At 38.8% G+C, this 24,924-nt stretch overlaps 1 protein-coding gene across 1 annotated transcript in view; it reads left to right on the top strand.

Moving 5' to 3' along the window:
- The window catches only part of SYT9 (synaptotagmin IX), a 74,258-nt gene that overhangs the window by 35,038 nt on the left and 14,296 nt on the right, over positions 1 to 24,924 (top strand). Inside the window, exons 2-3 of the mRNA XM_009334571.1 lie at positions 3,451 to 3,802; positions 6,794 to 7,340. Of these exons, the coding sequence (XP_009332846.1) occupies positions 3,451 to 3,802; positions 6,794 to 7,340 (899 nt within the window). The remainder of the gene's footprint in view (positions 1 to 3,450; positions 3,803 to 6,793; positions 7,341 to 24,924) is intronic.

The raw sequence follows: 24,924 nt of genomic DNA, 5'->3' as shown, positions 1-24,924 counted from the left end.
AACAATTAAGTTACAGTCTCAACAGACAAAAAAAAAAAAAAAAGAAAAATCACATGAAGCTCCCTAGCCCTGAGAACGTCTAATCTGGGGCCGCCCTGAAAATCTGTCTTCTTATTTTCTGTCTGTCAAAAGGCCTCCTTTACTGGTGTATGAAAGCACATTGCAGAGGATGTGCTTATAAAAATTAACTGTATTTATATGCAATTGCATTGATTGGTTCCTTTAACATATTTTAAAAGTACATGTTTTTAACAAAAAATTTGGACTTACTTTCTGTGGAACACATTATCCATTATTAACATGCTATAATACTGTCCAGGTATTCTGATATGCTGGAATTTGGGAGCTCAGGTCACACTGCAGCCATGATCAAGAAGCTATAGCTATGAAGTTTTTACTTGGATTCATATCAACACCTCAGGACACTCGCCTGTCATCATGGTTGCACCAGCAGAGAGATCAATCAAGTACCTATGGCACAGGGGCCTTCCTTGTGTTCATGAGATTCTCCATTGCAGAGCATCAAGAGCTCATATCAATCCAGAGTGGGTACAGAGAGTAGATATATTAGTTAGCCACTGACAGAACTGGCCAAATGCTAGAAGTGAGCACAGATGATCATCAAAAACATGGCAAAATGTGCGCACTAAATTTATATGTTGTGATGCTACTGAGAAAAACTGTTCCTTCTGAAATACTCGGCACCATTCCTCACTGTTCCCAACATCCATGCCTACCTGTAAACTGCTCAGTGTTGCCTACAGTGCTTGCCTACACTTTGATTCACAGTTGCAGTTTAGACTTACATCAGATAGTGCTCTGGAAAATACATTGCACTAATTCTGGTGAAAGCAGAGGGAATTGAGAAGCAGCTAGGTTTTCGAAGAACACTTTCTGTGTTGCAGATCTCTGATTTTTGTAAGGACAAGCAAGTGAAGACTTACCCTGCTCTCATTACAAAGCAGAGGAAATCACTGGCATCAGATGAGTACTGCTACCACATGGGAATCCAGATAAACAGGCTTAGAAAAACTGAGACGTCTGGAAAGACAGAGTAAAAATTATGCAGAAAATACAGTATGTAACAGTACAAACGGCTAATGTAAAAGCAGCTCCAGGATGCAGCCAAAAATCTCTTCACTTGGGACTGCACTCACCCCAGCTATTCACACTGGATCTGCCCAGTTCCTGAAAACAGCCAGCCAGGCGTGCAGTATCTGAAAATTACTGTCCAATGAAAGGCAACAGTTTAGGGCACTGCCCTTTAGCCCCACTGCCTTTCATAGAAGTAAGACAGATACATGTGACTGTCCCTTTCCCACCCACAGAAACAAAAATTTCACACAAAAATTGTAAGGAGTCAGAAGTAAGATCAAGATGATGAAAAATAATCCCTTCTTACTCTGTGATTTGGCAAGTTACCTGAACTGTTTATTATCCGGCTGCTCTGAAAGTAAGCTGTGAGATAAGGGTTCTCAGTGTTATGTTATTAAATGCAGAGGTATATTATTAAAACCCTTCAAACTCTCCAAATGAAAAGTAGTTCATATTGCTCTTGTGTATTTCTTCTCATGATGTCAGTTCTCTAGATGACTGTGTCCTCTGCTAAAGTCATCCTCAAGGTAGGGGACTGTTGGTCTACCTGTCAAGTTGTTCCTCACCTTCACATATCCTTGGCATTGGGCAGTCTCCAGTTCTCATCTTGTAATCTTGTGGCTGGTTCTGACAACTCCCAGTTTCTCATTTCTTTCAATGCTGGATCATTTACTTGAATCGGTTCTTTGAAAAAGAAAAGACCTTTTTGCAGACCTCTGATGTATTTCTTCCTTCTCCTCCAGGGAATCCAAGACAAATTGCTTTATTCTGAAGGTCGTCTTTCACTAGCGCATCCCAGGTCCTCTGCTTTTTAAACAGAGAGACTGTGCTCTGCCTCCACTGCCAGACTTGTTTACCAGTAAATATTCCAAAAATATCAAGAACCACCATTCTACTTCCTCCCAAATTGCCTTTTATGCATGGGAGGAATTTCTTTAATTAATTTCAGCTCTGAAACGCTTTGCTATAATTCCAAACAGCTGCTGTGGTGTCCCCACTGTTAATGAGCTTTGTCTTCATACGACTGGGAGAAGGACAGAAAGGGCCGTGCTGGCTAAAATTGTTTTAAATTGGTTTTCAGCATGCAAAATAAACTGGACAGCTCCTGCGTGAAACTGTAGTGTCACTCCCCCCTCTGCAGAAATATAATCTGGCTGGCTGGTAAGAATGAGACTCACAACAGGGCAGAGGTATTGACTTTTCCACTTTTTTGAAAAAAAATTTTTTTTTTTTTCAAATTGACTGAGGCTGTTTCATCTGAATTGTCATTCTTAAATAATTGTCCTAGTAGGAGCAGTACATTTCAACCTCATGCCATCCTTTGAAAATTTAGGCTAGCTGTTAGCTAGAGAGATGCAGCCTGACATTCTGAACCTACACACAGTGTGAAAAATTGCTTCGATAAGGTTGTGTTTATAATTTGAGGCAGTAAAATAGAATTCTTACTAATTGTGTTTAAAGCATGATGTATTGTGTAATCCACAGAGAAACTCATTCCAAAAACACTGTAACCATAAAAACAGCTGTTCCACTGAGTCATTTTCCTAATGTGCAACTTAAAACAAAGCAAAACAGAGAAAAAGCCTCTCCTGGTTGTAACTGATTTGTGTTGAAATGATTATAGAGCAGGATAATGCTAGGAACGTGGGGAAAAACAACAGAAGACTCATCTCCACATTCCTTTTATACCAGAAGTTTGGAAACAGAAAAAAGAGCCTTTGGAGTTAAAACCAAGAAAAACTTCAGTTTTGAAGAGAAATTGGTACCTAAACTAAATGATGAACAGCAAGACATGTATTGATAGTCAAAAATCATTTGCAAAGATAAGAATGAGTCAAAGATTAGAAGGAATGGAATTAAAGTGATGAAACAAGATAGTTAAATACCTACGAAAAAAATTCTTGCCACGTATATGCATGTGTGCATATGTTCATGGTTGTTGTATAAGTATAATACAGTCTCTGGAAGAGAAGGTAGTAAGATCTGGTAAAGGAGGTGGAGGAAACGGCACTACATAAAAGGAAAATAAAATGTACTGCAGGCACTACTCTTTCATCAGTAGAAAATTGAGTGAACAAGGGAACAGCCCTTTTCATATTTAGGATGACCCGTCATAAACTAAGTTCTATAAGAATGAGCCTTATACTGAATTCCAAACAAGGTTATTTTTTTTTCTTGGGGAAAAAAAAATAGAACATTTAGTATGTTTCTATTCTATGATTGTTGCAGGGACCAGAATTTAATTTTTGTAGATCTGCAATCCAGAGATGTTTACTTCCCATATTGTATGCCTTGGAGATGCAGAGCTCCAAAAAGCACAAAGATGTGACATGCATGTGTTTTTCTTGTTTGCAGATATCTCAATAAGCTTGCTCTCCCTAGTTGTCACAGCCTGTGGTCTTGCTCTGTTTGGTGTCTCTCTGTTCGTGTCCTGGAAGCTTTGTTGGATCCCTTGGCGAGAGCGTGGTCTGCCATTTGGGAACAAAGACAACAAACAAGAATCACTGAACTACACAGATACAGAGACCAATGACCATGACTACAGTGAGGATTATCTGGGTCAGCCTACAGCCTATCCAGAGTCCTCCATGAAGATCAGCCACACCTCCCCTGATATTCCGTTAGATGCTCAGGCGGGAATGAAGGAGAACTGCATACACAATGTGCGAATGCATCGTCAGATCACTGAACCAACCTCCTCCGCTCGGTCAGTAACTCCAATTTCTCTCTGCTATTAATGAATACAGATACAGTCAGAAGAGCACAGCTTGATTATCCAGTACACTGATCTATTAAAAATGCATAATTTACTTTCCACATTCTTTTTTTAAAAAATTACACAAAAGTTATTCTTTGAGGTGCACAAACCTCTTAGGTTAAAAGGACAGGATCACAATGCTATTCCACTCTTCTATCAACTACTGTTTCGTTTGTGCCTCTCCCTCAGAAGCTGGACAACACAGAGCACTGTGTGTCCTGTAAAGCACCAGAACAGCCTAGATTTAGCTTGTAAAGCATACTCATTTGCACTTGGCACTGATGCTGAACACTCAGTAATATCTCCTCAAAGATTTTTAAAACAGCCAAAGACAAAAAGTAGGGCAAGCTAATGAAACACTTCCAAGAGTTAGAAATGGGATTAAAAATCATAGATTTTAATCACAATCATGACTTGGGGGGGGGGGGGGGGGATATCCCCCCCACAACACAAAACGGAAGTTAATCCACCCACTAAACAAGAATCAGTGGGGTCTCCAGGGGAACTGGAGAACCAGTACAGGAGGGAAGAGGAAAGAGGGAGGGTGAGAGTATGTTCAGGGGCAGGTGATAAAAGGATTATGTTTCACACAGTAAGAGAAAGGATCAGCATGTGAAGACCCAGTAAACTTCTGAGTCAAAGCAGATGCACTTCAGCTGGAGAAGATGCAGCACTAGCCCAATTGCTCTTTGCTAGCCTCCTTTGTGGCCATCTGGGAGAGCAAGTTTAGCCAAGGCACACCTGAACATGGGTAAGCTGACAGCAGCTAGCAGCCAGTTCAGTAATTGCCAGTTGTCCAAAACATGCCTCAGAAAGAATTTGAAAAGTCCCCAGAACATTATTAATGCTATGCTGCAAAAGCTCCAGGTGCCCTTCCTCTTTAGATTAGCATAAGAATGGCTTGGACTTACACTGTTGTAGGAATCTATGTGGAGGTCAAAGCCATAATTATGGCTACCAAAGCTTGCACCCTACCACATGCAAGGTTGAATTCCAACTAAGGACTAATAGCCCAGAAGTACAGTGCAGGGCTGGTGCTGCTGTGTTTTCAAACTGCTGGGAAATAAGCACGTCATGAGATTCATTAACAACAGAAGATTCATATCCAACATCTAACACCAAGATCTCTCACGTGTGTCTCCGATGTTGTGAAAGTATTGAGTCAGATACAGGCTTTCTGTGCTACAACAGGGCAGCCATTCTGATAATCAAATGACAAATGCACGGGATCACCACAGCATAGTCATCTCACAAGAAGCAGCAGCAATCCCAATCCGTAAAAGAACATGCCTCAGTATCCTGAGTGCACAGACAATGTCTTCACTCCTGTGAATCCTATCTGTCTTCTGGCAACTGTTCCCAGCCTGGCTCTCTCCAGGAGGTGTTATAGTGGCTCTGTCCACAAGGGCATGACTTGTCCAGGTCCCACCCCTGCCCTATACCGTCTGCTGATACAGGCTTTGCTCTTTACTCTTCTCTTTCGTTGCCTCTTAGTTTTGCCCAGGTTTTCTCCAAAAGACTCTTTCACTGAGCAAGAGGGGCCCATCTTCCTTCTACGGCATCCTTTGTTCACCTTTGCCTCTGCTGTTTTCTGGCATAAGTGGGTAGCCAGCTGTGGCTTTCCTATGTGGCCACAAAGACCAGGCTCCTGCCCCTGCTACAATCCTTGTTAAGCTGGCTCTCCAGTGCCCTCCTTTTTATTCCTCCCCAGGATATTCTGCACCTCCCACTGTGATGAGGAATTTAAGGGTTGAGCAATATAAATCTTTTTTTGTGACATGATAGTATTTTATCATAGAAATTACTAATGTATAGCTATAAAATTATGTATTATGCAACAAGAGAAAAAAAATATGATAGTATATAACAGGCTGTTCCTGTTTTAAGCATGCGTAAACACATATTTACAAGGAATGAATGAATGATAGCAGAGGAACTATTGCTGACTACATCCAACATTAATAGCTCTGGACTAATCCTGTGCTAGCATTCTCCGTGTGCTTTTTCTATGTTCAACCACAGCTCATGGTACTCCAATACACTGAATGATTGCTGCATATGAATAGGACAAAAAAGTGGAACCAACTCATATAAGATTAGGATTTTATCTAACCCAACTTTCACATCCCACTACCCTAACAGGGTTTGCAAATTTGATTTCTGTTATCATCTCATGAAGTGGAAATTTCAATCACAATAACTGAGTGACTCCAAGTAATAAATTTCACTGGACCGAAGCTAAAAGCAACTTTCTCTCCTCGGAGTAATGAAACTAAAGGAGCTTTTCAGCCAAAGTACCACAGAGCTTATTATATCAGGTATGAGAGAAAAAACAAAACAATTGTTGGAGTGGTCAACAAACCATTTCAGACCAGAACAGCTCACTTGTAAATGAAGTAGTTGTAGAAATCAACAAGTAATTAAAATGCAGAGATGTCAGGAAGCACCATCCTTTGTCCAGCTTTATCTCAGAACCAGAGATCAGCAAGCTCAGCTGGCCTAATAGGCCAGATCCTGCTGCCATTTATATAATGTAACTCATTTCATAGGCGTTAATCCAAAGGGTTCAGTTGAAAATGATAACTGATAAGAACAGCTACAGTTCTTATCGTATCGCATTATACTTGCCAATAAGGCAGATCCTTTGGATTTGCAACGGCCATGAATTTGCATTTGTTACTTTCTTCAGCCAGGTTTGGAGGGGGCATACCACTAGCTTGAGACATAGGAACAGAAAATTATGTGATGTTAGCAGTCTAACGCTGAAGGTGAGTTCTCACAACTGTTGCGTATCATGCTTTATCACTTTATGTGAGTAAAAATCTGACCCTGGAGTACATTACAGAAACATGTCAAATGAGAAAAGGATCTTTAGTGTGTGTGCACAGATTCTTGAAATCTTCAACACAATCTATTTCAATTCTTTCCTTTTCACTTAAGGCATAATTCAATCCGAAGACAGCTCAACCTATCCAACCCTGACTTCAACATCCAGCAGGTTCAGAAACAGGAGCAACTGACAGGGATTGGCCGCATTAAGCCAGAGCTATATAAACAAAGATCAGTGGACACAGACGATGGCCGGAGGAGTAATAGCAAGGCATGTGGAAAACTGAACTTTATTCTGAAATATGATTGTGATTTAGAGCAGCTGATAGTGAAGATACACAAGGCCATTAACCTGCCAGCAAAGGACTTCTCTGGAACTTCAGATCCATATGTGAAGATATATCTGCTTCCTGACAGGAAAACAAAACACCAGACTAAAGTGCACAGAAAGACCCTAAATCCAGTATTTGATGAAGTTTTTTTATTTACTGTCCCATACAATGATCTGAACACAAGGAAACTCCATTTCTCTGTGTATGACTTTGACAGATTCTCCAGGCATGACTTGATTGGCCAAGTGATAGTGGATAATTTTTTAGATTTGGCAGATTTTCCCAGGGAATGTAATATTTGGAAGGATATTGAATATGTCACCAATGTAAGTACTATAATTTTTCTTTTTGATATTTTTTTTGTTTCTGATTTTATTTCTTTAATCTGATTATAACTTAAATTGTCTGATAAATGCATGAAGGAAAATACTCTATTCTTTCTCTTTCTCCAGCTTTGACCTTAATCCAAGGAAATTGACAGTACATTTTCAGTCCTCATTTCTCGTTCTTTGGATATATAAAGAATGTCTTATGTAGGAGATAGTGGGTTTAGTCATCGCCCTGCTGACAGAGTAGAACAGCTGGAGAATGTTTTTCTCTTAATCTTACTTAATCTAAAACGTACTTAAGGAAATACTACTTTTCTTATTTTGCCTGTCTTTCTGTGTTTTGCATTATTTGCCACATAAATTACAGCATACAAATCAGCCAGATCTGCAGATTCAAGATTCCTTATGTAGTGATCTTCAGTCCTTCTAGAGACTATATTCTCATAAAGTGAGATAACACCACATATAATCCAGGCAAACAGAGTGCAGACAATGCTGTCCAAAACACAAGTGTCATCGGTCAGCCTACAAAAATTAAAGCTATAAAAACTATAAAGCCTATTAACTATAAAGCCTATACAAACTTAAAAACATAACAACCACCTCAGCATGTGTTCCATGAAAGCAATGAAACACACTGGATTGGTTTAACCCTTTGTTTGGCATTACTTTGTCACATAGGGAAGTAAGAAACTTATAAAATGTCTATATTTCTGTTGTCCCAAAGTCTCTGGTATCAAATTCTATGCAGGAATCCCATTAGTAATTAGGTACAAAACCACAAAAATTACTTTTGGAAAAGAAAGAGCTTCCTTCTCTTCTCAAAGCCTGAGCCAACCTCCTTGTAATGCTATTAGAAATTAATCACTCGCATCCTATGGAGAACACACCTTCAATGAGAATGATACGTTACAGAAATCCACAAAGGTGAAGCTACTAGTGCCAAGAGTCAGTAAATATTTCATTTGCTATGTCAAGCCAGACTCAAATGGAGTGCACACTTTAGAGTCAAATAAACCAAACATCATTAACAGTAAGATCAAACTGTAAGTTTGTTAGACTTCAGTTCAGGAAACCATTTAAGCATATGCTTAGCCAAGTGTAAGAAGCCGTTGAAAAGTAAAGGATGTTCTGAGACAAATACTTTCCTGAATTCAGACCCCCACCTTATACCTCTGTGGTCTGGTAGCATGCCCATATTACAGACCAAATGGATTAAATCCATTTTTTTGTTTGGAATTTCTTTTTGAAAAATAGTATTGTCCTTGTTTTAAGGTGATTTCTCAGTGTTCTTAGTCAGTGTTACGTATCCGTGTGTGGAACGTGCTGTGTACCCGCTGCACAATCCTCTTCCACACTAGGACGGAACTGCAGCAGCAGCACTAGCAGTTCCCTTACTTAAGGTACTGGCAGGGGCATGGACACTCAGTGTCAGAGAAGGATGAACTGGCTTTTCTATGAAAAGTTACTGCTCTTCAACCGCAAGGGAAAAGTAAGAATCTGACAGAGCAGATGACAGTTATTCCAAGTGAAAGCCTGCCTTCGTACAGCATTAAGTGTCCCAAGCTCAACTTTTCAGTTTTACCATCAACTGAAAGTTGAATGCACATGCACGCTGGAGTTACTTTGATATGTACTAGTCCTTTTTCCATGCTTTAACTTAGACAAAGATTGACTCTGGTATTTTCCTTTTAATCACTTCCCCTTCCAAATTTCAAAGGCGATGCGGCATATAGTTTGTATTCAGGTTTTCTGTAATCTCTGAAATTAAATTCAGGACTGAAACATGAGTCATTTATTTCCTACTAATATTAATTCCTGTGTGAAGAGTAACCCTGTTTATCCAAACAGAACATGTGACCTGCTGTCTAGACTTATCACTGGGTTTTCAGCTAACAGACCTTTTCAAAGCAAATGACTCATAGTACATAGGAGACACAATCCAATTTTGGCTAATGTGAGTTCTGAGATAAGAGTATCAGATAAATGAAAGGATGGAGTACTCAGCTTACTAATTAACATTTCCAAAATTTCAAAGGTTAGAACTTACTCCATAAAGTTATGAGAAACCCTCCAAGCATCATTTAAGAAACCAAGTTTCAGCACATTTTCTTGTCTGTGTAGCTTAGATACCTTGCAGACTGACAGCAGAAGCTGAATCCTACGGGCTACTTGGTGAAGCTGCTGAAGTGAATGCTCCTGTGGCTGCACTCCACACCAGGCCAGCAGGCAGTATTAGTGAACCTCTGAAATGAATTTTATCAAAATTTTGAGCACTGTTGGGCAGTTTATGCTTGCAAACAGAAACTGTATCAACTGTAGCAGGTTTTCAATCATTTTATCTTCGAATGTCTTGTTTCAAATAATAATTACAAAACAAACAAATGCTGGGCAAACTTACTGAAGGAAATTCACTCAATGTAGATCAACAAAGAGTGCAGCACAGGAGGGATAAACCAAGGAAACGTACTAGAAAAAGGGACGGTCCACGCAACTACACATGACAAGTTTGTCATACTTCTGAAGAGTACATTCATTTTAATTCCTTGTGCATCTTATTACACTGCATAACCAGCAATCCCAAAGGCCTTTATTTTACATTCTCCATTTTATTATGTTCTAATCCAATGTGACACAGTAATATAAAAGAATGTATCAAATCCTTCTCTGCCCAGAAAAATGGCCTACTTCAAATGAGCACTGCAGATTATGCCTGAAATGTCAGCTTTACTGCAAACAATGCCATTAAATTGACCTATTATGCCATGTGCTTTCTTCTGTTTTCGAATAACACTGGAAGATTTTTTTTTATCCAAAACCAAGTTTTGATTCTTTGGACTATAACATCTGCTACCATTCCAGAGTTTGAAATTATTTCATAACGCAGACACGTGTCAGCATAAAAATTTTCTACATGCTCAAAAGCAATCTGCCTCCAAACACAAATCTCCAATAACAAAATGATTGTTCTTCTAATCCCAGGTCCTCTGAGCATAAAATCTCTCTCCTGTAACACTGACACTTTTTCCAACCAGAAAAAAGCAGCAGTGGGCTGTTTAATGGAAGAAATAATTAAGTGGATCAACTTTAGATGAACATGTAATGAACTAGATAAGCTTTTTGTATATCTACTGGACAGATTACACTGGTTTCTGGCTCATCAAGAAAAAAAGATACTCTTTATTTTTAGGCTGGGGTTTAGTAGTTGGTATGTTTTGTTTAGTAGCCTCTAAAACATATTCAGGGTTTGGGGTGGGGTTTTTTGTTTGTTTTTGTAATGTTCACAGACTGATGGCATGTTTTGAAGAGAAAAGAGTTGTTAATATTTCCTTGGTTGCCATCTTCAAACTAAAATGTGATCAGGCAAAAATACACGGCTTTGTCACAAAATAAAATAAACAGCTATGAAGGACAGGAAGCTGTCAGTTCATTTCAGATAAAGGAGAACCTTCTCTTTCAGAAGATGCTAAGTATCCGCTTGGATAACTTGCTGTGCGCCCAGAAAAAAAAAATCTTTTCTCAGGAATGTCTTGCTAAACATCACCAGGTGCTACAGGGCACAGAGAAGGATTTCTGTGAACTGGAAATCTAGCTGTGGTTCATCCTGGCTGTTTGGATTCTCAAAATGCTTGGCCTTTGTCCCTTGCTAAGCAGGTGATCTTTCTAGACAAGAGGAGTATTTCAAAGTGGCCTCCACTTAGAGCAGGGGGATAATCGGAGTAAGAAAGAACAATGTAAATTTCTTAACTGGGCCAGCATTTTCCAAAATGACTACTCATTTTAGGAGGCAAATTTGTGACTTTGGTCTTACAGTATATATAGCTTTTGACACTGATGCTATCTTTTCAGTTGGCAAACATAGTTATACTTGAGATCTGGGCATGGTACAATGAAAACTGTTTTTTTTCTGAATGTCTAAGCTTATATATACACTTTAAAAAAAAAAAATCTTATTCATAACACTCCATTGGCACCTTTCTCTCATCCTACCCCAAGGTTCAACATCCCAGACTAACCTGTTTTCGTGCATCTTTCTATAACATTCTCTTCTCAAAGAATATTTATAACAAGATCTGCAGTGACTATGCACCTAATACGCTATAAATTGTAGCTACCGTATTGACTGCTACCATTTATCCTTCTCCTGTGGTTCCTTTGAGGCTCATCGCTGTATCCACCTCCTGTGAAGGTGTGAAATGAATTGAAATTCTGATAAGGGTGAAAGCAGTCAGATTCAAAACATGGTTTATTCTTTATCTGCAGACAATCAGGGTACTACAAAGGATTCAAAAGCTTACTCTGTTGTGAATATTTTGAAGTAATTTCGCTTTTGTTTCTAGCTAAGTGTTGACGAGTGTAGCATCCAGCCACCAAAGTTAAAAAACAATATATCAGGGTCAAAAAGGAGAGTGAAAATAGAGAAGAAAAATATTTCTGAAAGAACAAGAGAAAAAATTACAGAAAGAAAACCCTGGGTAATACATATAGAATTTGAGAAGTAACATGTCACAGACTTTAGAGAATGTGTATGGCTCGGTGAAAACCCAAAAGAGAGTTATGGAGAGTTCAAAGCTGTAAAGAAACACAAGCTGTATATCAAGTTGTTTACTCTGAGATCCAGAAAGAGCCAGCATTTGCTAGAAGTTGCAAAGTCAAGAAATTGATTATATCTGTCTTTAAGAATCTTCAAGCTCTTTTAGGGTATATGTAGTGCTCAAGAATACAACAGTGTGTCAGATAATGCTGAATTCCTTTTGCACAGAAGCAGTAAACAAAACCGTATTTTAAAAAAATAATGAATTTAACTTGCATGTTGGTATACGTGCTAGTGTTTTGACAAAGAGAGTAAAAAAGTAGGATGGTTATAAGTATTTGAAATTCTGCATCCTAGAAATGCTAATTGTTCACTGATGTTGTTCTCAAGTTTGCCCAAGAAAGAAAGATTTGAGAATTTGTATTTTTAGGCATTTATGTTGTATAACTGAGGTGCAACTAGAATCATAACATCACCAAAAGGAAGTTTTAAGTACCCTTTTTCAGAGATGTTAATGACAACCACAGTGTGTGTGGAAGAGAGACAAAAAGAGACTAAATTATTTCAGTGAGTTGTTTATGGAAAGCAGAATAAAAGTCTAAAATTTTGAAACCTGACCAAACCTACCAGATTTTCTGCAGTTCAAAACTATTCAGTCCTCAAATGGAAAAAAACTTCCTCAAAGGTCACATTGCTCAGGACCACTCCTGCTAAGAGGCTGTGAGCCATTTAATGTGTGCCAAATGCACATGTATAGGTGCAGGTCATAATCCTTGGGGCTTACACCCTCAAAACTTGAGCAAAATAAACTTCCTTCTTTGAAAGAAGTAGCTAAATACTCTCCCTAATTCACAGACAGTGGAACAGACTCAGACAAAAAGGATGTGACTTGCTTAAGACATGACGCTACTTAATATCAGAAATGAGACTGGGTCCAGAATCTGCAGATTCCTGGCACCAGCCTTAATCCACTCTATGTAGCAATGCTTATCTTCTTCGACAGTGTACAAATAGTGTAGCTGGCAGTAAGTCAACTAAGTCCACCTACTCCACTTTAAAAATGTTTAGCTTGTCAAGATGTTTTAGCCAGTATTTCTAAAATTCCTCTTTTGGCAAGTTGCTGGGTTTAGAAAAGCGATGGCATTGAGCAAGAGCTCAGAAAAGCATTTAAAATGTTTATAATGGTTAACAAAAATTCTTGAGTCAACAGTTTGAGAAGGAACAGAAAAAAACCAAATCTCGGCTCTACATATGAATTCAAATCCAAACCATCAATGTTAAGTGCCATATCTATTTTTTAGGGCTGTAGCAGTAAACAGAAAACACTAGTTGATTTTTTTTTGTAATACAGAAAACATATCCGGTATTAACCTGACATTCCATTTGTTTGAAACGGGTAGGCTTTGGCATCATGGAGGCAGTCAGCTGGTGATGTAGACGTGTACCTATTTAACTGATTTGCAAATGCAAGTTTCTCTAGAAGAGAGAGATTTGCAAACCCATGTACCTTGCCCACGTTAAAGCATGCCATAAGTTTAAGGAGCAACAACAATTATTTCATGGCTAGACAAATTAAGGCAGTAAACATAAGAGGTAAGATTCACCTCACTTAAATTTTAGATTTATTAAAAACACCAAAAAACACAACCAAACCCAGAGGTACACAAAAAAAATACAGAAAGCATAATTACCTTCAGGAGGCAGATCAGTGGATATTCATCTTCTAAGTCAAAAAGGTCACTCTTTGTTTCATGATTTTTTCTGACTGTTCTTACTTAATCAAATGTACAGAAAAAATAAAAGTCCATGTGTAATGAATCATTTCATAGCCAAAAGATGCTGAAAAGGCATAGATCTTTAATCCTTCAGATTTCTAAGGATCACCATAGTAAGGATGAAAAAGAAATTAAGTAACCTTCAGTATCAGCACAACAGGTATAGTAATCATCATACATTGGAGAATGGCTGCAGCCAGTGCTTTTCCTACAGTTTTTACATTTTTTAATAACCACATATTTAAATGGGTTCATTGTAAAAACTGGGCTTTTCCTTTTGTCTTTTTATGTTTCTTTTTTAATCTAATGATTTTGCTAATTACTTTGTAGGAGACTATTCAGTGCAAGTGATTACCTAACAGCCTTGTAGCTCCACGCAGGCAGGGTCAGAACCAGGATGAATCTTGTCACATCACTGAAGCCCCAGCTAACATTTATTGGGGTTTTGGGACTAGTTTAAGAAAATGATAATTCAGAGAATTGTGTATATGTGTATACAGATACAAGTTCACAGAACCCAGGAGTATGGCTCTCAGAGTTTCCAAATGAGCTTTTTCAGTCTGGATATTTCTCTACAAAAAACATACATACAAACAAACAAACAAACGAAACAAAGCCAAAACTAAAGCAGACACAAAAAGAAAAACATGTAGCAGAAACGGGACCATTTCAGTTAAAGAATTTAAAAGAAAAAAAAAAATTTTGAAGTCAGTATTTTGAGAAGACTGACATTTCCAAATAAAATGTTTTAATTTCTCATTTGGAATGCCCTTCTATTGCAATATTTTCAAATATTTTGAAAGTTGAAATAGGAACAAACTACCCTGGTTTTTATCAAAGCAAAATGTTTCAAGTCAAGTGAGGGATATTCTGCTTCAAAATGGAAATAACTCAAAATTCCTTATGAAATTAAAATCCTGGTTTCCACACGGGTTCTCCCCCCACCCATCAATGCTGCATATTCTTGAGCACCCAATTCTGTCTTTGTATTATGCATGTTTCCCCAGAGTACCAGCCCCAGACAGCAATAGTGCATGAAGAACACTTTCCTCCACACATTAGCCACATGCTAAAAAAGGTTAGACGCGGTCCTACATTCCTGTTTTTCTAGATTACTGGAAGTCTGTAACTATCCCTCTACTACCCATCCCCCTTCCCCTGTCTTCTCACCTTCCTCTGCCAATTCTTTTTTTCCAGAAGTCTCTCTAAAGAAGACTCTCAGAGATAGCCTTCAGTGAAACAGCTCACAACAACATACACACTGCACATAAAGCAAAGCCAAAATGTGAACCCGGTCAGCCAAGCCTGTACTTCAATTATACCACCCAAAATTGTTAGTGAGAGCCGCAAACACACAAAAAAATTGCTCTAGTATTTTCAATTCATAGGCAGCAGTTCTTCAAGATAAGCAAAGAGCACTCGCACAGCGTTAAGGCTAAAATAGCTGTATTAAGGTGATCTTGGCTGTAACCATTCTGCACATAATTCGAGATTAGACTGTGCCATAGCCTTTTTTTCTACAGGGTTATATAACTTTCAATTTAAACATGTATTTAGCCAGGCAGGGAAAAAAATCGCTTCAAACACACATTTAATTATTGAACAGTTTTGGGAATGCTTACTTTGTCTTTTTTTCTAGCAGAGGTCACAGAAAGCATTTCAATAGCTTACGGATTCATCAAAATTTCTGAAAAATCCTACTCTTTAAATTTAGTTTCAATATTTGGAGCCAAACTTGAAAGTATTCTTCCCTCTGAACATACTGTGCTTATGTGAAAAGCCTCAAGCCATTTTCAGTCTTTAATCCCCACAAGATATCACAACCCTCAGGCATCTTTCTCCACCAAACAGGGGATTTGATGAGAGTTTTACAGTTTTCTTCTGTGTACAGTCTGTTTGCCCAGTTGTCGTGTTATTTTCCCATGGTCTTATATTTAAGCAGTAAGTGGACTTTTTTGTTATTGTGTATTATTTACTTAGGGATTAACTGTAACCATGCTCCAAACTCTTACCAAGACATACTGGATATTTGTGCAGGGGATAGCCTAGCTGCTTGGGAAGCACCTCCTGCACACCATACCTGACAGGCTGGCATCCTAACACAACCTAAAACGTCTGCTTGCTGGGGTACAGTCTTGACTTCATCGTTTCTAGTACACCTGTGTCCCAGGTAAATAGGTACAAAAGAAAGTGCCACTATACACAGGCTCCGCTTCTCACCAAAAGATTTCTCTGTCCCCTTTCAAACTCTCATCAGAGGACGTAACATGTCTCACACTTCAACCATTCAGGATTCCAGGATCTTTCCAGAGTACTGTTACTGAGGACAAAACACCATTGTCTGTACAGAAGGAAGGAATTACCGGACCATAACTGTAGTGCTTCGGAGGCGTGTTTCTTGTGCTTACCGGCTAAATTATAGAGCTTGCCGAAATTAAGATAGGGCTATACCATTTGCTAAATAATCACACGAGGGATCTCTTCAGACCTCCGCACTGCCTACGTGGGTGGAAAACATTAGAAGTTGCAGATGAAGTTTGAGCTGACTGGTGGAGAAGGACATATTGCGGGAACAATAGGTCCTATATATGTATCTATAGCATTCCTAGCTTTTCTCCTAAAAGTCTAGGAGACTTTTAGCAGCTGATCATGTAGTTTGAAAGAAATACAAGATGAAACAACTGAACTGACATAAATGAGAGTAGAAACTTTAAAAGACACAATACATTTTGCTAAGCTTTGGTTATATGGTCAACAAGTATAATAACAAATATTATACAGGCCCTAATTGTCCCTGGGAGGCCTCAGAGATGTACATGACAGCTTTTCTCTCTTCAATCCCCGGCCCTTCGGAGCATGAGGGCCACTCCAGAGGCTCCGTAGAGAACCTTGCTCAGATTATTGCAGAAAGATACATAGCTACATTCTTCCATTCTTTCACTTTGTAAAAAATAGATTACTTGGCAGCCAAACTATCTGAGGGAAGAGGGACAGAAAGGCATCATTCTTTCATGGCAATTGAGCTATTTTTCTGAGAGCGGAGCTAAAGAAACAATAGCAAAACTGAGGGACCTATAACCTGACTAAAAGCTTTTTTATCAAGATTTATTAGTCCCAAGTTTACTACCTTTTTACAGTGGAGATCTTAATTTTAACACACTATTTTATTTAATTTCTCCTCATATATATACCTTTCTCTAAATATTCAGAAAGATATATGTGTAACAGGAACGGATAAAGTATAGTGTTTCCTGAAAAAATCCAACAGGCCACTGCAACATCACTTTGTGCTTGCCTGGGTAGGATTAAATGACAAACACAGGCAAACCACCAGTCCTCACAAACACTGAAAGGCAATTTGCAATGCCCACTCAAATTCTAGAATTACGGATATAATAACTTCTGTAGTTAGTCCCACTGAAGTCACTGGAAGTATTCACATGGGTAAATGAAGCATACAGTTGTTTGCACTGTCTGAGCCTTCCTATGGCTCCCTAGCAGACAATTAGAATGAGAATTTCACACCATGTACTTTGGTGAAGTGACGGGCTCAATGACGAGACTGCATTAACAACGTATGTGGTATCAAGACATTTGAGATTTGTATAGCTGCATGTTTCTGGCACATTGTTCCTTGATTAAACACCTTGCTCTATTTACTCAAGAAAAGAGTAGTCACAAAGTACAGCTTACCTTACTGAGTGCTTAATCATTCACTGCTCCTTTCATCAGACAAACTCAAAATTAAAGCTACATACACCATCTGGAAGAAGATGTCTGGCTAGTGATGGCATCTTGCTTGTGGTGGACAGCAAGATGGTGGACAGAAAACAACTGACAGCTGGAGGTTTTCACAGTTGATTATATGCACTATTGGGATAAAATTCTCCACTCAGATTCCTGGGCCAAATCTGGTATCTTAAAAATAGCAGTTTATCACAACATCAGAAAACGTAACCTTGCTTGTCAGGCAACCAATTACTAACAGCACAGTGTGAGTGGCTGAAATTCACTGCTCCTCCTACCTAACATTTCCTCTTCCATTTCCTGCAGTAAAATTATTTTAAAAGGAGCAATGAATAGTAGATTAGCAATATCATGCAATATCTAATATTTTCTATTCATATAGAAACTGCTACCCAAACACCGTGAAAGTTAACACAGAAGAGTAAAAGAACAATTCCCACACTGTATTTTGTATATTTGTTTTCCGAATTCATAGAACTCTTTACATGCTTTCTTTTTAAAAGTATGGTGGGGTTTTAGAAATATTTTTAAAAGCCAGCTGTGGTTTAATCAACCATCTGATCTACATTACGATAACTCTTCTGAAGAAGCCCAACAATAAAATAAGTATGTATACAGTAAAGGGAAACAAAAGTGTGTACAAAAAAGATAGGAAGAAAACAGCAGACTTTGGTTTCAAGCCCCCTAGAGAGTTATTTATGATCATCAGGAAGAAAGGCATCACTTTAAAATAATGAAAACCTTTCAATGTCTGTACTCCACTGAGCAATGAGCACAGAATCTTACAGTAAATGCTAATCTAACAATAAACTTCACTCCATTGGGACCACAACATTTTATGCAGGTAGAAATGAGTAGTACTCAGGATAAGATCTTGACTCTACTGTAAAGTCAGGGAAAGAATTCCCACTGAAGCTCAGATTTCATGCGTACTCTCTTGCTGTAGTTTGGAAATAGTATCTTGTAAACAGTACAAAAAGCCACATGAAATAATGTAAACAAATCACCTGAGATGTGCATCAGAAAATTCACTAGAACAGCAGAACAAGCAAATTACCATTCTTTTATTCCTCTCTGCAAAATAAATACATGACAGTGATCTGCTCAACAAAGACTTAAATCTTCTCCTCCTCCCCCTCCCCCAAAATTTGATGGCTAAAATATGAGTGAGCTATCAAATTTGGTCCTGGAGAAAGCAGATAGAAATGTCTCCATCAGAAATAACCTGAGTTCTACATCCACGTCTTCAACTTTTGACTGGCTGCAGCAGTCCTACTAGAATGAAAACAGAATAGATTATTTTCCCTCAAGGTTTTTGCAGCGAGCACCCCGACCCATTCCTTTCAGTAGCTCAGCAGTGTTTCTCATTTGCCAGCTCCTTTTCCAGATTCTTCACTTTACTCAGTATATAGAGTGTCAGCATTCTTGGGAAAGCCATGAGAAACACTTCATTCAACACAAAGCTTTTATTATAAAACAACATAGAAAAAGCTTTTCATGCTATCTTTAACCGTAATACCTTTTTCTTCAAAATACAGATTTTTTTTAAAACAAACCAGTAAATATAGCAGTAGCTGCTCACTTTCTTCATCCCCATCCAGCCACTCTTTTGTTCTTCTCAAAAATCATTTATTTCAGGAAACCTTTCATTGCTAAAGCAGCACAAAAAAAAAGGATACTATCCTTCTTTTCAGACAGTCTTGCTCCAAAAGTTATGAGCCAGGATGGTCAGAGATAACTACACTAAATGCTTTCAAAATCATACTTCCTTCCAAAAATTGAAGTCAGGCCCTTTTAAGGTGTCAAAGTGAGTAGCCAAAATCATTGATCATTCTCAAAGTAACAGAGTTCTAAAGTTAACTCACCATTTAGGACAAGTCAACTCACAACTTCAATTTAATTTCAAAACGATCAAATTATTTAAATTATAAGCAACTAAACCGAAAATTTGAGAAGGCATCTAAGTGACTGCAAGATAACTGTTTACTAAATCACTCACAGACTTTCTAAAAATGTAACTTTTTTCCCTACCCATAGGCTAGTATGTACTTAATAACACTAGTTATTCTGAATATAAACATAACCAGGTACGAGTCTGGGCAGCTCACTGGACTCACCTCACACAAATGCACATGATGCCATCAGGAAGAAGGTAAAACAAGCCACAGAAAAAAAATCATTTTCCTCTCTAAGTACATTTCACATGTAGCACGTCTAAAGTAAAACAAGTTAGAAGAAAAGTCTTCTAAGAGGAGGAAGTTCTGTTGCCTCACTTTTATGGACTTAAAGCACTAAAGCACTTCTATATTTAGTGCTCTCTCTATCTCACATCTACCCTCTGTGCATTCTTTAAGAAAGAAAACGTGCTCACTAAAGTGGTCCTAAAATTGCCTGCAGTACACGTCTAAATATAATAGGGAGGCATGAGCATATCTGATAGAGAACAAGTATTACAGAAAAAGAACTGTTATCACACTCTACACAATCACATCTTCCCCTGCTTATGCTGTAGACACCTAATTGACACACTTGATTTCAGAATCTGCATTTTCTAAAATGGATTTATGTCTTCTTTCTTCCCCTTCCTTCAGCTTCCTTACAGTCTTTAGTTTTATTTTAAAGCTGGTTTTTTGTACAGCTTCAAAGTAGATGTAGTACTGGATTGGTAAACTGCTTAACAGCTTCAAGATTAAAATATTCTGTTTGTTTGCAAGGTAGGTGAATGATACACAGCAACAGCATAAATTGTCCTTCACCACATCCGCGTAGCCCAAGTGTCCTAATGGCGATAGTCCAGAACTGTCTCCGAAGAAAAGAGAATAGCTGGATTTGCATGAGCTTTTGGGCAGCATCAGTAGCCAAGATACTGAGAAACACTGAAATGTCCCTGGCATTGCCTATGAGAAGTCGTACAAGTAACCCCTTGTTGTTAGATCGCCACAGATTCCACGGCATTGATTCAGGAGGTGAGTCAGGGAGGTTTGCCCTGAGAGGGTTATATACCAACAGCGTATCGGCATGTTAGGCGGTTGACAAATTTTACATAGCAGTCTGTTATGAAATTGTCAGTAGCATCTCTGGGAGGAAACAGAATAGCCTCCCTTCTCTCCCATGTTTCCCCCCACTTCAAAAAAAGAACCACCAACCCCCCAACTTCTCTCCTGATTCAAATGTGAAGTTTTCTTTGTAGCATGGTTTGAGAAATAAAGGATGAAAGCAGTCCTCTTTTTCACACTTCCGGAATGACACTGTCTTGTTATCATTAATTTTACTGTCAGTCTCATTCTTCCTCCTTCCATTATTTTAATTCCTTCTGTATTTGAAAACAAGAGAGATTCTAAGGTATAAAATGAGACAATTTTGTGGTATTGAAGATTTAGGGGTTTGGTCTATTTTGACATATTTAATGAATGTATTTTGTAGGATTAACCTTAGCATCCATGATTATATTCTTCTTCCATTTAACTTGCAATTAAAATGGAATTGCTCTGCAAGGACAATCAAAGCAGTACAACTGCACACCTTTTCACCCAATCCACTAACAGAATATTGCTAGCAGTGAAGTAGTCTCTTTACTTTGGTGATGACCCATTTAAATAAATTACTAAGAAGTAAATGAAACTTCTATGGAAATTGCTTTACTATTGTTAAAAGTGGGTAATTTCACAGAGAAGTGTTATAGTAAAATGCATGTTGTGAAATTTAGTTGTGCTTTCAGTCTAATGGAAGGTTATGTGGAATGCTCTCAGACATGTTTTTAAGCCATAACGATCTCTTTTCACCGTTTCTCTTATACTGATACTTTCTGTGGATGGTGCATTTGAGTCTGGCAGGGCACCAGTGTTATTGCTTACACAGGTGAGAGATCACAAGCCAACTTTTTGTGTTTAGTTACACCACTTAATAGTAACCAAGTCAATTTCACAGGTAACAGGATTTCAACGTCAGGGAGCTCTTGAAAAAAGCTACTTTTTACCAGAAAAAACATGAAGTATTCTCAGTAGTTCCTGAACTGAGGGGAGGCATGACACGACATGACAGAATTGTCTCTAGACAAACAAAACACATGGAGAAACTTCAATGGAAAGATACTTGATCCTTGTCTCTAAAATGACAAGGAAACCCAGGAAAGGTACCTATTTGAAAGAAAAAATAACGTCACTCTAAATCATGATGAAGAAAATCTCTGTGTAACTCTTAGAAAAAAAAAGTAGGAGAAATAACAGATTCATAAACCCATGCTTCTTTCCCCAGCTGCTAAATGGGCACCAAACTTAAAGGGAGATGCACATGGCAAATATTACTTTTGAAAAGTTTGCCTTAGGTATACCTTATTAATGGAGGTAGTAATTCTTTTATTATTTTTTAATGGGGTGAGAAGCCAAAAAGGATCAGAAAGAGAGAGAGAAAGGGCATACCAGGGTTTTCATTGAACTTGGATTTGATTTCCAGGTATCACAAGAATTTTAAGATTATTAGACAGATCTTGGATTAATGGCAATACACTGTTCACTAATAGTTATTTTAGTGGTCTGTGAAAGGAGCCTATTATATTCAAGTGGTCAAAATCTAGGCGCAAAGTGCTTCTTCGCTGCCTGTTTGCAATGAAGAATGCACATGTGCTTCTCCAGCTTCTGCATCCATTACACTAGAGCCCTGAGCAGCATGATCCACTCCTGGCCTTCCCAGGGCACGTACACAGATACGTGTATAGCAGACCACCATATCTTCTCTACTGAAATTAGACCTGGGATGGAATTAGGCAGCAGATGGCTAAAACCCAACAAGAGATACTTGATTTTTTAAAAAAAATTTTAAAAAGTAAATTAAACATATCACAGAGAAAAGCTCCGGAATGGCAAGAAAAACATGCTACTGCAACATAAAGTTTGACATTAGCTTTCTAGTTTTCAAGCACACTGTATTATTTGGACCATTCTCTTTTTCATATCAACTTCTTCAAAAACAAAGTTGTAGAGTGAACTTTTACTTAGACTAGAAGTAGATGCAGATTTATAAAAATGGCCTTTTTAGTACCCATTTTGCGTACAACCTGTGCTAAGCCTGAGTAGAAAGGAAGTCAGTAGAGAGCACCTAATGTAAGTATAATGAATACATCCACAAAACACTATAGGTGCTTACACACACTGAAAAGAACACCTTTTTTTTCCTGATACTGTGACTCTCTCCATCTTTTTTCAGTACTACCCAGATACTTAGTTTCTCTCCTTTTCAGAATAACGTGCTCAGAATTCACGACATAAAAGGCGGCTGCTTTACACAACACAACATGCAAGCACTGAGAATGACACTCGGTGCTAAGGAAAGGTGAGGAACTGTTAGCAGGGCCCAAAGCTTTAATTTCATTTCATCTCAGCAGCATGTCTATATTAGCTTTTTTTATATACCGAATGGCCGCTCTGCGACACTTTATCCCTAATTAAGACTGTGTCAGGGCACAAAGGCTGGCTGCTCCCTGGGGCTGGGATGCCAGGAGCAGTGGGGGACGCTGGCGCTGCCGGGCAGGACCTCGCCAGCCAGGTCCCGTCCCACCGCCCCAGCCAGGGAGCAGGGCAGGCCGGGGAACTGGGGGGGCAGCCCCTGGCATCAGCCAGCTCCCTGGGGACAGGCCCAGCCAGGCTGGGACGTGGGCCCATGGGTGGGCCCAGCTCTGCGGGGCTCCTGGGTGGGCAGGGCAGGTCTGCGGGGGGCTGGAGACCAGCACCCTACGGTGTCACTGGGGCAGGGACCAACAGCCCCGGGCTGGGGTGAAATGGGGACCTGGGCCATGGGCAGGGTGGGGGGAGGCCCTGGGGGTGGTCAGGGCTAGTAAGGCTTCCTAGTGCCCTCAGGGCCCTGACATAGTGATTGCTTTCAGTCCCTGTACATGAACAGATAACTGGGTGGGGTTAGAAGATAGAGCATCTTTCGATATCTTAGTGGAGCTGTAAGTTCACGTGCAGCCATTATAACTCAAGGTAGAGTGAAAGGTCAATCCATTAATTTGCATACAGACTTAGTTTAAATTGACATTTTCATTTTAACACACTAGGAAAAAATATTAACAGGCAAGACATTTTGGATTAAAATATTTTGATTAGTTAACTTATTTTTAAAACCAGTTTCCTCCCTTGCAATTTTTCTTGGATGTATTTGAGATTTTCATTATTAGTGGGATATTGAGATAATTAAACATTACTTTCAACTTATGTCAGAATGGAAGCAAGAGGTAACTGGCAAATAATTCATGGTAGAAATAATTTTATGCGTTAGAATGGATTTGCTGCTTCATTTTCTTCAAGCTTATGTTTGCCTAGAGATAGTAAACACTTATCATGTAGTTTAGCCCCCCCTTCGTACAACAAGCCAGCGTTTAGCCTTGAAACCATGAGGGTTTATTTTCTCATCTCTTTCCATCTGCATGATGTTCATCAAGAGTTTTCTTTTAAGTCAGCAAGGTTGGCCCACCCAGATTAGCTTGTATTGTAAGGTACTGTGCACTACAATGCCATTAACCTTTGTTTTTCTTTGTTTTCTCAATCTCAGTATTTCACCAAAAAATTGAGGTCTAATCCAAATCAATAACAGCCTGATGAAAAATCATTGGGTTTGACATGACAGATACTGATAGACATTCATTAAAACTTTGGTCCTCACTTTGGGAAACTACTGCCCATTTTTCCAAATTACAGTGTTAGGTTTTTTGTGAAACTTCCCTCTGTGAGGCATCCCCTGTCTGCCTGACCTACTTGTCCTTCCGTTTTTACCATCTTCACCTAACATCAAAACTCTTACGTTTCCCAGCTGAAGCTCTCCCTTACATTTGCTTTCGAGAAAACATCTGCCCTCCAAATATCTATTCCTATGTAGAACAATTTACATTTCATTGCTGTTCCCAAGCTTGTCAACATTTCTAAAGCACCACTGCCTCTCTGCAGAGAGAAAGGTTTGAGTCAGCTCTGTGCTAAAGTACTTTCCTTTAAAGCTTTAGCATTGTGAAATCAAACCCACCTTCAAAAGGCTTCCCTTTCAAAAGACTTTTGAAGCACAATACCAAAGGTGGCAACCTGTAAACACTGACAAGCTGGGATACACTGAAGCGGGATATACTGGAAGAAAAGGAGAAGCAAATCTGTCCACAGCACCTCACTTGTAAACTCACATCTTACAGGTTATGACATTTTCGTTTTTAAATATTAGATCAGGAAGATACAAGGATCTTCCCCAGCTCTCTAGCGTTCCCTATCCTCCCCTCCCCACACACACATGCACCCCCTGCCTCCCAGTAACAACCAAAATGATAAAAGGCAGTCTGCAATGCCTGGAAAAGAAAAGTCAGGGCAGAGTCTTTTGCATTATTAAATCTATAATGAACTGGTATTTTGTAGAAAGCGACAAGTCATAGAAGAGTTGCATACAGTAATAACAATTCAGGAAAACAAAATACTTTTCAGAAGAACAGTTTAACTTGCAAGGAGAAACTTAAACTTTAATTAACAACTTCTTTCTCTGACCAACAATGCCA

The sequence above is a fragment of the Pygoscelis adeliae genome, unplaced genomic scaffold (genome assembly GCF_000699105.1).
Source record: "Pygoscelis adeliae isolate BGI_AS28 unplaced genomic scaffold, ASM69910v1 Scaffold171, whole genome shotgun sequence".
NCBI lineage: Eukaryota > Metazoa > Chordata > Aves > Sphenisciformes > Spheniscidae > Pygoscelis > Pygoscelis adeliae.
This window is presented reverse-complemented; position numbering and strand designations above follow the sequence as displayed.